General features: G+C 47.7%; 1 protein-coding gene and 1 long non-coding RNA gene across 4 annotated transcripts; one reads left to right on the top strand and one right to left on the bottom strand.

Moving 5' to 3' along the window:
• Window positions 1-1,663: 1,663 nt before the first annotated feature.
• LOC135830016 (SID1 transmembrane family member 1-like) lies at window positions 1,664-5,298 on the bottom strand. Its single transcript, XM_065342403.1, has one exon. The coding sequence runs from the start codon at window positions 5,008-5,010 to the stop codon at window positions 2,440-2,442; it is 2,571 nt and encodes an 856-aa protein (XP_065198475.1). The 5' UTR covers window positions 5,011-5,298; the 3' UTR covers window positions 1,664-2,439.
• Window positions 5,299-5,536: 238 nt separating this feature from the next.
• Window positions 5,537-12,169, top strand: LOC135829513 (uncharacterized). 3 transcript variants are annotated; one of them, XR_010555843.1, is made up of 3 exons: window positions 5,537-5,831; window positions 6,952-7,049; window positions 11,888-12,169. It is a non-coding gene; the product is annotated as an uncharacterized LOC135829513 (long non-coding RNA). The 3 variants fall into 3 exon arrangements; XR_010555844.1 differs by lacking the exon at window positions 11,888-12,169 and adding an exon at window positions 7,578-8,129; XR_010555842.1 differs by lacking the exon at window positions 11,888-12,169 and having other exon boundaries at window positions 6,952-7,271.
• The last annotated feature ends 253 nt before the right edge of the window (window positions 12,170-12,422 follow it).

Raw genomic sequence — 12,422 nt, 5'->3', positions numbered from 1 at the left:
GACGATGATGATGAAGATGAGACGGAGGACGAGGATAAGGCGGAGGAGGTCGAAGGAAAGGAGCGGGATGAGACGGAAGAGAGCGACGTGAGCAAAAAGTCAGCTGTATTTTGTCACTTGTTATCACGTCCAGATTGTCTTGGTGTGTACGATGATTCTCACTTTTCTGTTTTGTGCCGTGCAAGTTATGTTAAGCAGTTGAAGGTTCTGGAAGCTGTATGTATTCGTGTGCATAATCCTGTTCTTTGTAAACAAAAGAAGCATGTAGTCGCGCTAAAGTTGTTCTCGTAGCTGGTTATCAGATGTAAATGTTGTGTCATGTTGCACTGTATCACCTCTTGCTTTGTGGCTGCACTCAGTTATATACGTTAGCACTATGTTTGACACCTATTATGTAATGCTGTAGCACTTCCTTTGTTCTTCACACTTTTAATTAATTATGCTGTTATAAAATGTTCTATTGTTGTACACAGTACCCTCAGTTCCGATACTATTCACTGATGAGCGGAACACGAAAATCGATTTTGAATAACATAAAAATCCTTAAAAATTCCATGAACTCGTTGTTGTCTGGCCATGTCTGCATCGATTATACTCCTAATTGCACTAAAAAAATTAATAAAATTTTAATAATAATAATAATAATAAAACCCGTTTTCCAGGTAACTGTGCTACTACACGTATACAGTATCGGTTGTACCGGAATTTTCGGTGCGTTTTATTTTCGGTAAAAATTGTCGGCACCGAAGTTACCGAAAATGAAACACCACCGAAAATTTCTGCTTTTACAGTACGATAAATTGGCTCTTATTTGCCACCACCCATGTTTCAATACAGCCATCCGGAGCAGAGAAACAGCCAGAAGAAATGTAAATTTTACACATTTGTTAAAAATGCCAAATGTTTAAAAAAAGCCTAATAATTTCGTACCCTTGTCTTTAAATAATCGACGCGGAGACAACAATTTTATAATAGCTATAAAGAGAACAAATTCTTCATGACTTTGTTGTAGTGTGGCCATGACAGCAGAATTTGTTCTCTTTATAGCTATTATAAAACCCTTGTCTTTCAAAATATTTATTTCAAGCTGGGGTAGGTGAACATAGTAAAATATTAATTTGCGTTATATGCTCTTCTCGCAAAAAGTGCAGACACACAGGTCCCAAGGGACTCGCACGAGCAGAAGAGAGATAATTATTATAATCACTGCTGAACTGCTCAAGGGACAACATCACACACATACATGTAACTGACGGAAACCTGCAGAAAATATGGCCCCACTTCAGACTGCACAGATTAGTAGTACAGTATAGATTTCATAGACACACATACACAAAGACACACGCATGTACACACACACACGCACGCACACATACATACATACACTCACCACTCCCCTCCACGGGTAATTGCCATCTAGCTGTTTCTGGCTAGTATCAGTTCTATCACACTTATCAATCGTCTTGTTGGCGTCACGCCATCGTGGAATAAAAGAATATAATAACAAACACACACACATACATACACTCACCACACACACACACACACATTCTCATACGTACACTCACCACACACACACACACACACATTCACATGCACACACATACACACAATCCAATCGGCCGCACACACACATACACACACAAACACAACAGGATGGTGATGAAAGTTCTCCACAAAATGTCTTTGAACAAGAGAAAAGAGAATAAAAGCGTAATTTTTTGGAAAGCGAAAGGTTTTAGCAACAAATAAAGCGATTTCTGGAAACGATAGAGAAAATTCTAATGAATTTGAAAAATCTAATTAACGAGGGTTTGAAAAAACGGTAGAAGATTTCATGTGGTGTAGCTTTGGGGGATTTTTGCTTTCATACTGGTGCAATATATTAGGAGAATGTCTTGATAAAATAAAAACCGCATGCCTGTAGGTTCAAGAGACTAAAGGGGAAAATTCAAAAATGCTGGAAAGACGATCAAGGGACGCAAACTTAACGCACGGAAAAGCGGGCAATCGATCTGTATAATTATAAAAGGAATAAAAAATAGCCAAAAAACGGGAAAACGTACACGCAACGCTAGGAAGAAAATTCCAAGCCAAAGAATGTGCCGAGATGACACCTAGAATACGCACGAGAGCACGGCAAGCACAGAGGATGATACACACCAGCACATAGAATAGGATACTCGGAGACACATGCAAACATGCACGAACGAACACACACACATGCAACTTGATCTTGTGACCTTGTCACACAGACACAGACTCACCCACAAACAGAGAGACACACACACATACACACAACACACATACACATAAACACACACACACACACACACATGCGTACACATACAGACACACACACAGTAACTCACATGCGCTACACGTGTCCACTAAAAACTTTACAAAAAAACTGCGTCGGAAAAGACGGCAATAGCATGATCACCAGGATACGATGGAATCACGTGACACACTGGACAGAGGATCATCAATCGTCATCAGAACGAGAGAATAGAAGAACAAGGCCACTGCCGAGAAGAAGTGCCAGACGTCATGGTTGTCGTAGAAGCCCAGCAGGATGCAGTCGCTGTTGAGCTTGCGCGACTCCGACGGCGAGTCGCCCCAGTCGCTCACGTTCCGTTGGAAGAAGTAGAAGGCGGGCACGCCGAAGCCGACCATGAGCAGCAGGAAGACGATGGTGAGGTGGCGGAACTTCTCCCTGTGACAGATCTTCATCACCACGTAATAGAAGAGGTAGAAAAAAAGGTTGCCCATCAGCACGTTGAGTATGAACGAGGGGAAGTTGGACGGCTGCTCGGCCACGCCGTCGATGGCCAGACCGAGGTTGAGCAGCGAGGAAAGGACGAGCAGGAGAAACCGGCGCGGGTAGCGCACCGGGCGGAAGCTGCGCTTGCGCCTGACCTCGCGCACGCTCTCCATGAGATTGTGCATGGTGGAGTAGTAGAGGTGAAGGTGGAGGCACGCCGACGCCGCCAGGTAGACCATGAAGAAGACGATCCAGAACACCAGGCCGTTGCCCAGCACGCCGATGACGACGCAAAGGACGATGAACGCGATGACGACCATCGGCTTGTGCGCGTGCAGGACCACGTCCGGATGCCGATTCTGGTACATGTGCAGGAGCGAGACGCACGCAATCATGTACATAAACGACGTGTCGAACTGGAAGTTGACCGCCGTCGGGCAGACGTGATAGCAGCCGCTCATCACCCCCTCCATGCACAGCGCCAGGCCCAGGGCGTAGAACAGGCCAAAGTGCTGCGGCAGGCCCATGCACTGGCGGAAGTGCGGGTCCAGCGCTGCCTTATGCAGGTACAGCCGCTGTCGGCGCAGTGTCAGCAGGAAAAACAAAATGCCGAGGAGAATGTAGCCAATGTTGCTGAACACGTTGTTGAAGGCGCTAAGCCCGCCCAAACGTCGAATGCAGCGGAAGTTGTAGAAGCACAAATCCTGATTGCCCGTTAGGTTCAGAATAGTTTGATAGTTGTAGACGAGCTGCATAACGGGCAGACCGTAGAAGATGCCCACGAGGCCAATGAGCCATGGGTAGGAGCTGAGTTGTTTGTCTAGTACGGCCGGTGACGACTGACAGATCTCCGCTACGCTCACAATACGTCCCGTCGTGCTGAACAGCTTACTGAAGCCTGTGCCGGGCAAGCACGACGGCTCCTCCAGCTGCTGCCCGCCGGAGCGCTCCGAGCTGGTTTCGCCATCCGAAGGCTCGCCGTCGACGGCCACTGACGTCACCCTGGGCTCGTTGTTGGTCGGTCCACCGGTCTCCACCTCCACTGCACCGTACTGGCGCTCACTGCCCGACAGCAGGCGTGTAGCACTAGGGCTGTTCGGCGAATCTTGGCCACCTTTGCCGTTTGCGTGCGACACACCAGTACTGTCCACGGCCGTGCCGAACAGGAATCCGCCCAGCGTCAGGCTGCGATTGCTGCGGTGACAGAAGCGGAGCGTGAGGGCGAGCGCGGTCAGCACGTAGAAGCCCAGGAAGATGGCCAGAGTGACCAGGACGGGCATCCAGTATTCCTGCGTGACCTTGACGACCTTGATCGACACGCTCTTCGTGTAGTACTCGCCGCCACGCACCCGCTCGCCGCCGTCCGTCTTGTCGATGAACTGCTGCTGGAACTTCTCGTCGCAGCGCCCGTCGTCCGACAGACCCAGCAGTACGACGTAGAGCGAGTCGGAGCGGATGGAGCGCCGCTGCACTACCACGGCGGCCGAGGTGGTGAACGTCTGGTATGCGCCGGAGTACTGGATGTCGCGCGCCAGGTCGTACACGGGACACAGCGCCTCCTGCAGGGACACGATGCCGCAACCCGGGCTGCTGCCATTCGACTCGATCACCACACGCATGTAATCATCATCCTCCTCAAACTTATACTGATAATACAACGGTCCTGACGGTGTTAGTTCGACGTCGAGCGGTTGACCGGTCACCAGGGTGAAGTCCTCCACCAGGTTTGCAACAAGAGAGTAGGAGATTGTCACACTGCTCGCCGTCGATACGTCAACAAACACCGTCTGATTCGCGCCGCTGCCGGTCACATTGCTCAGGTCCGGGCAGATCGTACGCGAACTGTTCATGTAGTCACCCAAGCCGCCCTCAACGGCGAACGGTACAGCCCAGGACAAAACGCTGAGCTCGCTGCGCACCACAATCGTCAGGTGATTCTCGTCAGTGGCATTACTGGACACTGTGAGACGAAGTGGGTGCGTTCCATTGCCACTGGAGTCAGTGGCCAGGCTCCACGTGAACTCGTAAACATGTGCATTGCCACGGGACACTACATCGTCGTAGGTACTGTTCACGATTCCATCGATTATATCTGATCTGCACTGGCCAACAGCCAGCAGGTTTGAGACGACGAGCAGGACGAGAAGATTCCCAAACACCGATTTCACAGCTACGCGCATCGTTCTTCTAACGACTGTGCGCTCATCTACTGCAGATTTACTCAGAGCATGGCCGTTGAAGAGCATGAGTTTACCTGCTAATGCGCTGACTCGCGACCAACAATAATAGAAGCTATCAATCAAGTAATTACTATTACGTTCTACAAATTTTTCCAGTTCTTCAGATTTATTGCAGACGCTTCATTCTGCAAGCTTGTCTGTAATCACAGTTGCTGCAAATCCAATGCAAGGAACGGCAGGAGAACTGGGAGCTACTAACCCAAGCACATGCCTGAATGAGAAAGAATTGAGAGTCCCTTTGATTTGAGGAGGATGCAAACCTCTTTCATAATGCGAGCTCGCGAGAGGAACGAAAACTTTTTTGAAACAGGAAACATGAACAACACGTGTGCACCTAGTACCTAGTACCTGTCACGTGCTCTGAAGTCCATGAACTAACGACGTTACGTGTTACTTCTACACGTCACGTACACGTACAGTGGTGCCGCGTCACCGCGTGCGCCAGACCCTTTTGGCCCGATTTTTATTTTCTGCTCTGGACACGATACAGAGTCAGTCATGCAGACGTTATGCAGGGAAAGATGACGACGCCGGTCAGTAAATAATTGTTGGCCGATTTGTTGCCTACTTCGAGGCCAGTCGGTGAAATGAGGGCTTCCTTCTTCAAGAAATACGTTGCCAGTCGTCAGTCGGATGCCACTCGTCTTCTAAACATCGCACTTGATGCAAACAGCGCAGTTGGATGGACGGGAGGCGAGGAATTCATCGTTTTCAATTTTCACCCTGTTCTGAGCTGCCATTACCTTGCAGCTGGCAGCACCACGACGGAATTTTTGCACAAGGGACACTAGGTGAATTCAACTCCTCAGAGATATCGCCATGACAGGGTAAGGCTATTTTAGCCCTGAAATTGCATGTTAGTTGAAAAAATGTAGCCATCTTTGTATTGTGGCATCCTGGCGGTGTATTTCGTAACTATACTGTATGATAATATCAATTTTATGAGAAATGGCAGCGATTGTGAACAATGTACAATCAACAGCTTTGCAAAAATGATGCAGAGCTGTATGGAACTTTGGAAGTTTGGTACCGTCAGGCGATATAGCACGTCATAGTACATTCGAGATCAGCGGGAAGAAGATGACGACGTCCACTAATTTAGTATCTGTGCACACGAATCTGCTGTGTGTGTTACTCTGTGTGTCAGCTATGGCATCATCGCCTGTGGTTCCATGCCTAGCATGTACGTCTGAACCATCCTGCAAAGTTTGAATGACGTAGGTTGAGCGATCGCTCCGCGAAACATACTTTTTGAAATTCTCTTCATAGTATATCTTCCACCATTGAAATTTCTGCGCAATGCTGAAGGGTCTGCGCAATTACAATGTCATTGTGTGTGACATTGTATACAAAAATTCCCTGTGGTATAATCATGTACTGCAGGGAGTTGTATAGACCCGCCGCCGGGAGAGGACACGTCACAGATTTTCGTGGACATGGTCCAACTCAAGCCCATATCCGTGAATGTTTTTTCTTCAGCTGAGGACTGTCGACGACGTTGAATATTTCTGTCGCGACGACGAAGGGAGCACGGCCCTACCGAGGTGGTCTCTTTCCCGTTTCGACCAGATCTTCGGCAGTTGTTAGAAAAGTGCACTATAGTTCGCCGAGGCTGATCGAAGTGAAACAAATGGAAGCGAATGAAGCTGTGCGCGAGAAAGAAAACAGGTAGCTTCCTGGGTATTTTAATTTTTTTGCGTCCGACAGTCGGTGTGACGGACGTGGTGCACTTCTTTGGCCCAACATAGACCACTCTGTTCTTTCCAGGAACCCAACCTATGAACACAGTGGCACAACCTGGCCGGGCTCTTTTTTGTTTCTTTTTGTTTCTTCGCGGGTAAAAGAGGTCATGAACATTTTCTATATAATTAGGCATCATGAACGCACCAGGAAGTCGTATGACTGGCTGTGACAGCAAGATATTTCTTATGATTTTGATTTCTGCAGCATACATGGCAAGAGGAAGTCATGCCCCAGCACTGACAGGCCTCCAGCGAAGGTCCTATGTGAACGCAAAGCCACGGCAGTGCAAACATTACCAGCAAGTATGTACTCACGATATCAACGTAACATAACATAATATGTGCACAAACGCAGCCGCTCACACACACAGACAGCCTAACACACACATACACACACACATAGCCGCACACACACAGCCGCACACACACAGCCGCACACACACAGCCGCACAAACCCACAGCCGCGCACGCACGCACACACACACACACACACACACACACACACACACACACACACACACACTCTTACTGCAAATCAATAATTATAAACACGTGTGCGCTTATCCAAAAACACGAAGGCACGGGCGTGTAGAGGCATTGCATTCATGGAGACTGGCACCTTCAGGTGGCGTGACAAGGCTGTCAGCTCCTTAGCAGTAAACCCACCAAGTAGCTCCCTTCCTCTCGTGTCGTTGCATGCACCGATGATGTATTCCGCCACTGAACTGTATCGCTTCTCTTTCATAATTATATTCCTTTAATAACACCTTTGTCTCGTCGGGTACGCTTTTGCTTGACCGCTGCTTTTTTTTGCCTTAACTCTGACCTTAGCGAGAGGGATTTCTTATCCGGCGTCAGGCTGTACTCGGATAGAAGCTGTTTCTGCTTGCTTTGCAGAAATTTCGTCACCATTGCAGTGATCTAGCCAAAGCCGGCTGGGAGGGCGACCTGCCAGCTCCAATGGCCGGCTGCAGTCACCCCCATGTAGACTGTAGTGCACTGCACTAGCACTTGAGTCGAGATGGTGGAGTACAACCCATATCCTAGGCATAGGTATGTACAGTAAAGTACGTAGCACTGGCTACTCAGGCTCAGTGCTAGCTCTTCACTCAAGCTCAAGCTCAAATGCACTTGAGTATGCACTTGAGTACGTCAGTAAAATGTAACAGTTCGGGTCAAGGTTCGCTGCTTCTGGTGGTGTACATGGCTGTGGCTAGACTGGGTCTTGTCAGATGACTAATGTACACTGCATGCAGAAATGACCTTGGTGAACACATGATCCATGCTCATGTAGCTGTTTGCTTCCTTTTTCATATTTTGTTAAAGGGAAAGTTAAGGCAAAAATTAAAATTTCACCAGTTGTAGTCTTCGGGGTGCTGAGTCGAATGGTCGTGGTCCGAGGAAGCTGAGACGCTCCCTTCCTACTTGAATCCCAATCGAACTCGCGCACTTCCACCGAAACTGGGTGACTGCGCCCTACTAGATGGGGATTTGTATGCAAAATGTCACTAAAAGTGCCATTTCGTTCTTATAAAAGCATGGAGGACCGCGATTGGCCCATATGTTGTAGTCTTTTGGCCGCTGAGTCGATTGGTTTTGGTCCGAAAAGGCTGCGATGCAGCGTTCCTCCTTTATTCCCAATCGAACATGGTTGAACAAGCGGTCACGTGCTCCTGCGTACACCAGTCACCTGGTCACCGTGCCTGCAGGGTACAACTTACTAGCCTGTTTGACCTTTTTTGGGTGCAATCCTGTCACTCGAGTTGAACTCGAGTTGAACCTTGGTGTGAAAGTTCTCGCCTGCTGGCGTGGTGACCAGGTGATTTGGGCACACAGGAGCACGTGCCCGCTTGTTCAACCATGTTCGATTGGGAATAAAGGAGGAACGCTGCATCGCAGCCTTTTCGGACCAAAACCAGTCGACTCAGCGTCCAAAGACTACAACATATGGGCCAATCGCGGTCATCCGTGCTTTTATAAGAACGAAATGGCGCTTTTAGTGACATTTTGCATACAAATCCCCATCTAGTAGGGCGCAGTCACCCAGTTTCGGTGGAAGTGCGCGAGTTCGATTGGGATTCAAGTAGGAAGGGAGCGTCTCAGCTTCCTCGGACCAAGACCATTCGCCTCAGCACCCCGAAGACTACAACTGGTGAAATTTAAATTTTTGCCTTAACTTCCCCTTTAATTTACCTATAATCACATTTTCACAACTGCCTGATGAATGCCCATAATTGGACGAAGCGAAAGGAGATGCAAGCTGCAATGAAAGATTTGTAGTGGTGTGTGTGTGTCTGTGTATGTCTGTGTGGATACGTGACTGATGGCGGGGTCTGGGGGCGCAGCCCCCAGAACGATGCATTTTAACTAGAAGTAAGAACGTTGGCCGGCTGGCATAAAATCCTGGCTAGACCTCTGCATTGTGTCGTATATGTCTTTAATTGAGGACGCTGTTGTATCAGTCTTGATGATGCTGCCGAATAGCATAGATATGGCAGAATCAGAGAGTAACTCTTGCTTCAGCCTCACAGCTGCATTCTCCCGGTTTTCTTGCAATACACGAGGGAAGCGTTCCTCTGTGACATTGTGCATGCGGGTGAACAGCGGCACGCATTCCTCCCGTAAAATAACTGTATGGTAGGCGTCGTCTCCCACTCCCAGCTCACCAGACCAATTCATGATGCCAGTAAATTCCTGCAGGCTTGGCTTGTGGGTACTGACCTTGCCTGAGCCAAACGCCGAGAGCTTGTCTAGCACTTCAGTGTCACTAGTAGACAGCGCTCTCCTGGTTGCCACAACACACCAGCCAGCATGGTACCTAATGACAGTTCGTGCCAGCTCATTTGCGCATGTATGGTCATTTGGCTTCGCTGAAGCCGGGGAGTGAACTGTGCTGTCTACTGACTGAGAGGTGCAAGATGATGATGACGACAACGATCTGTCAAAGAAGAAATTCACCAACTTTACCTACACTCTGCTTGATGACTCGAATTCTACAAGTGGGAACGCAATAAGAGACAGATATGCACACATGGACTAATTTAATCGGGCAGGGTAGGCAGAGTAGAGAAATCAATGCGAACTTTCGCATTTTCAGTCGGAGAAGTAGTTGAAACGCGAATCGCGGATTCATGTCGGGACAGTCGTAAATTTGCTACGCTGTACTGTATGTACACAAACATGTACATGTCAGACATGTCAACGTCATGCATGTGCGAATTCTGTTTGCTAAACCTCATAACGCGAATTCCGTCACTGAGTTCGACTTTCCTTGGAGTGCGAACACCAACGCGAATTTCATCTCGCTAAACTATACGTATCTACTATACGTATCTACTATACGTATCTACTATACGTATCTACTATACGTATTTACTATACGTAGTAAGTACCTACTATAGTCAACTTGGCTTATAACGACACTCGGCGGGCATCAAAAAAGTGTCCTTTTTCGCGAAGTGTCGTTATACCCGAAGTCTCATTATATGTATTACAGTTGGAAGGGACTTTGCTCTGGGCATGGAAATGCTGTCGTTATTCGCGAATTGTCGTTATATCCGCAGTCGTTATTAGCAAAGTTGACTGTACTTACTTATGTCGAATGAAAATGACTTTGAGAAGTTTACGACTATAGCCGCCAACATTATAGGCGATGCATACTGTAGCTGGAAACTAAATCAGATTTTCAAAGATGCCACACAACGGACATTCCTGAAAGTGCGAGACCCTGTACCACTACATTTTCCATAGTACTCACCAATTATAAGTAATAAAAAATCGGGTCCCGCGCTTGTAGCTTCTGAAGGGCACTGGACCATTCCGCTGCAACAGCCTCGACCTTGCCCAGCTTCAGCTGGTGCAGCGCTCGTCTATACTCCACTACTGACTTCTTGTTTTTGGAAAGTGAGTTTATTTCACTTTACAAGCTGTCATACAAACTTTCTCGTGGAGGCTTGCAATGCAATTTGTGATGGGTCGGATGACACTCTTGAAAGCATACCAGCAAGCTCCGCTTCTCCTGGCTGGTATGCCTGTATTTATTGTTTTCACGATGACTATGCTCTAAAATTGAAAAGAAAGAAACAACAAAATAAGAGGTCACGTTTTCGGACAGCTCTTTCTGTCGTTTGTATCACATCAAGCTACACACCTTTCGCCCACGTCTGAACGTCTTGGCAACTCCCAGAGAGCTCCCAGACCTGTTCGAATACTGACAGATGACTATCATCACTGCTGTCGTCGTCAGAATCGGGGCATAGCACATTGATCTCACGGTCGGAACACGCCATGGTGGCCATGGGTGAAAGAAATACTAGAATGTTGTACAATAGCAGACTACGAAGTTTAAACCGGCACGTTCGGACTCTCCGCCTTCTCCCTTCTCCGTGAAATACTACGAATCAGAAGAAATAGAAGTGCATAATGCCGTCATGAAGTGAAAGCAAAAGCACATGTGAAACTGACAGAAACAACCTCATGCTGCGCACCTGAATGCTTGATCTTTGCGCGCCTTTCTACTGAATTTCCCGCGATATTTTGACTCAGAGCGCAAGGGATTTTCCCGTAGGTCGTGAGGCAGACATCGTCCGAGCTTTTGTGCGCTGTATCCTCTCCCGGGTCTATACAACTCCCTGATGTACTCCATGCATACACATGTTTGAGCGGTGATAATTGTTAGGCTGTGTTTACATGAGAAACTTCAACCCGGGTCGAGTTCAGCCCGGGTTGAAAGTCTGTGCGATAGACAAAAGAGGTGAGCGTTTACATGAAGACAGTTGACCCGGGTCAAATACTGATATGCCGCCAAAAGTCCACTTCTGCAGTCCTGTATGGTCACGTGAATCCGTTCGCGCGAAATTTGCATCTGATGTGCTGTTCAAACCTGGCGCGAGATTCGCACAGAAGTACGTTTGTACGATTTTCTTGACCCGGGTTGATTTCAACCCTCCCTTTGGGGGGAGGGTTGAAATCTGACCCGGGTCGAACTCAACCCGGGTTGAAACGCTTCATGTAAATACTGTACATGGTAAAAATCGAGTGGTGCCATGCTCCTTGGTATGTGTGCCGCTATGTGTGTGTGTGTATGTGTGTGTGTATGTGTGTGTGTACACTGCACTCTCTGTGTATTGATGCCTATGTAGATATCACCATGGTCAACAAGGTCGAACGCTTCCAGCTGCCAACAGTGGATTGCCTCATTTCTCTCACTGGGGTGGTCCTAGCTTGAAGTGATGTGCAGTCAACTTTGCGAACAACGACAACCGGCGGGGCATCAGAAAAGTGTCCTTATTCGCGAAGTGTCCTTATACCCAAAGTCCCATTTTAATGTATGTGAACCCATATTTTGTATAGTATGACATGCATATCAAGATGAAGCTCTTTTCATGCTCTATGTCACTATGTACTTTATTTTCACATCACAATTGAAAGGAACTATAAAGTAAATATGCAAGGCAAACAGAAGAAGGGCTTTAGGCAGTGCAGGAAAGATTACATAATTAATTGATCAGTGAGCAACGTTTGTCAGTGAATTTTCAATTGGGGTAAAAGAGCAATCTGGAATGAACCTAGTTTCTCCAATGATCGTATACATGCAGGCAACTTATTCCATGGAGCAGGACATTGGTTTGATGGTCTCCGTGTGGCAGCGGCGGATGCGAACCTCTTGAAAAGAAG

The sequence above is a fragment of the Sycon ciliatum genome, chromosome 13, assembly GCF_964019385.1.
Source record: "Sycon ciliatum chromosome 13, ocSycCili1.1, whole genome shotgun sequence".
Lineage (NCBI taxonomy): Eukaryota > Metazoa > Porifera > Calcarea > Leucosolenida > Sycettidae > Sycon > Sycon ciliatum.
The sequence above is the reverse complement of the archived record's forward strand: the minus strand, read 5'-3'. Positions and strand labels throughout refer to the sequence as shown.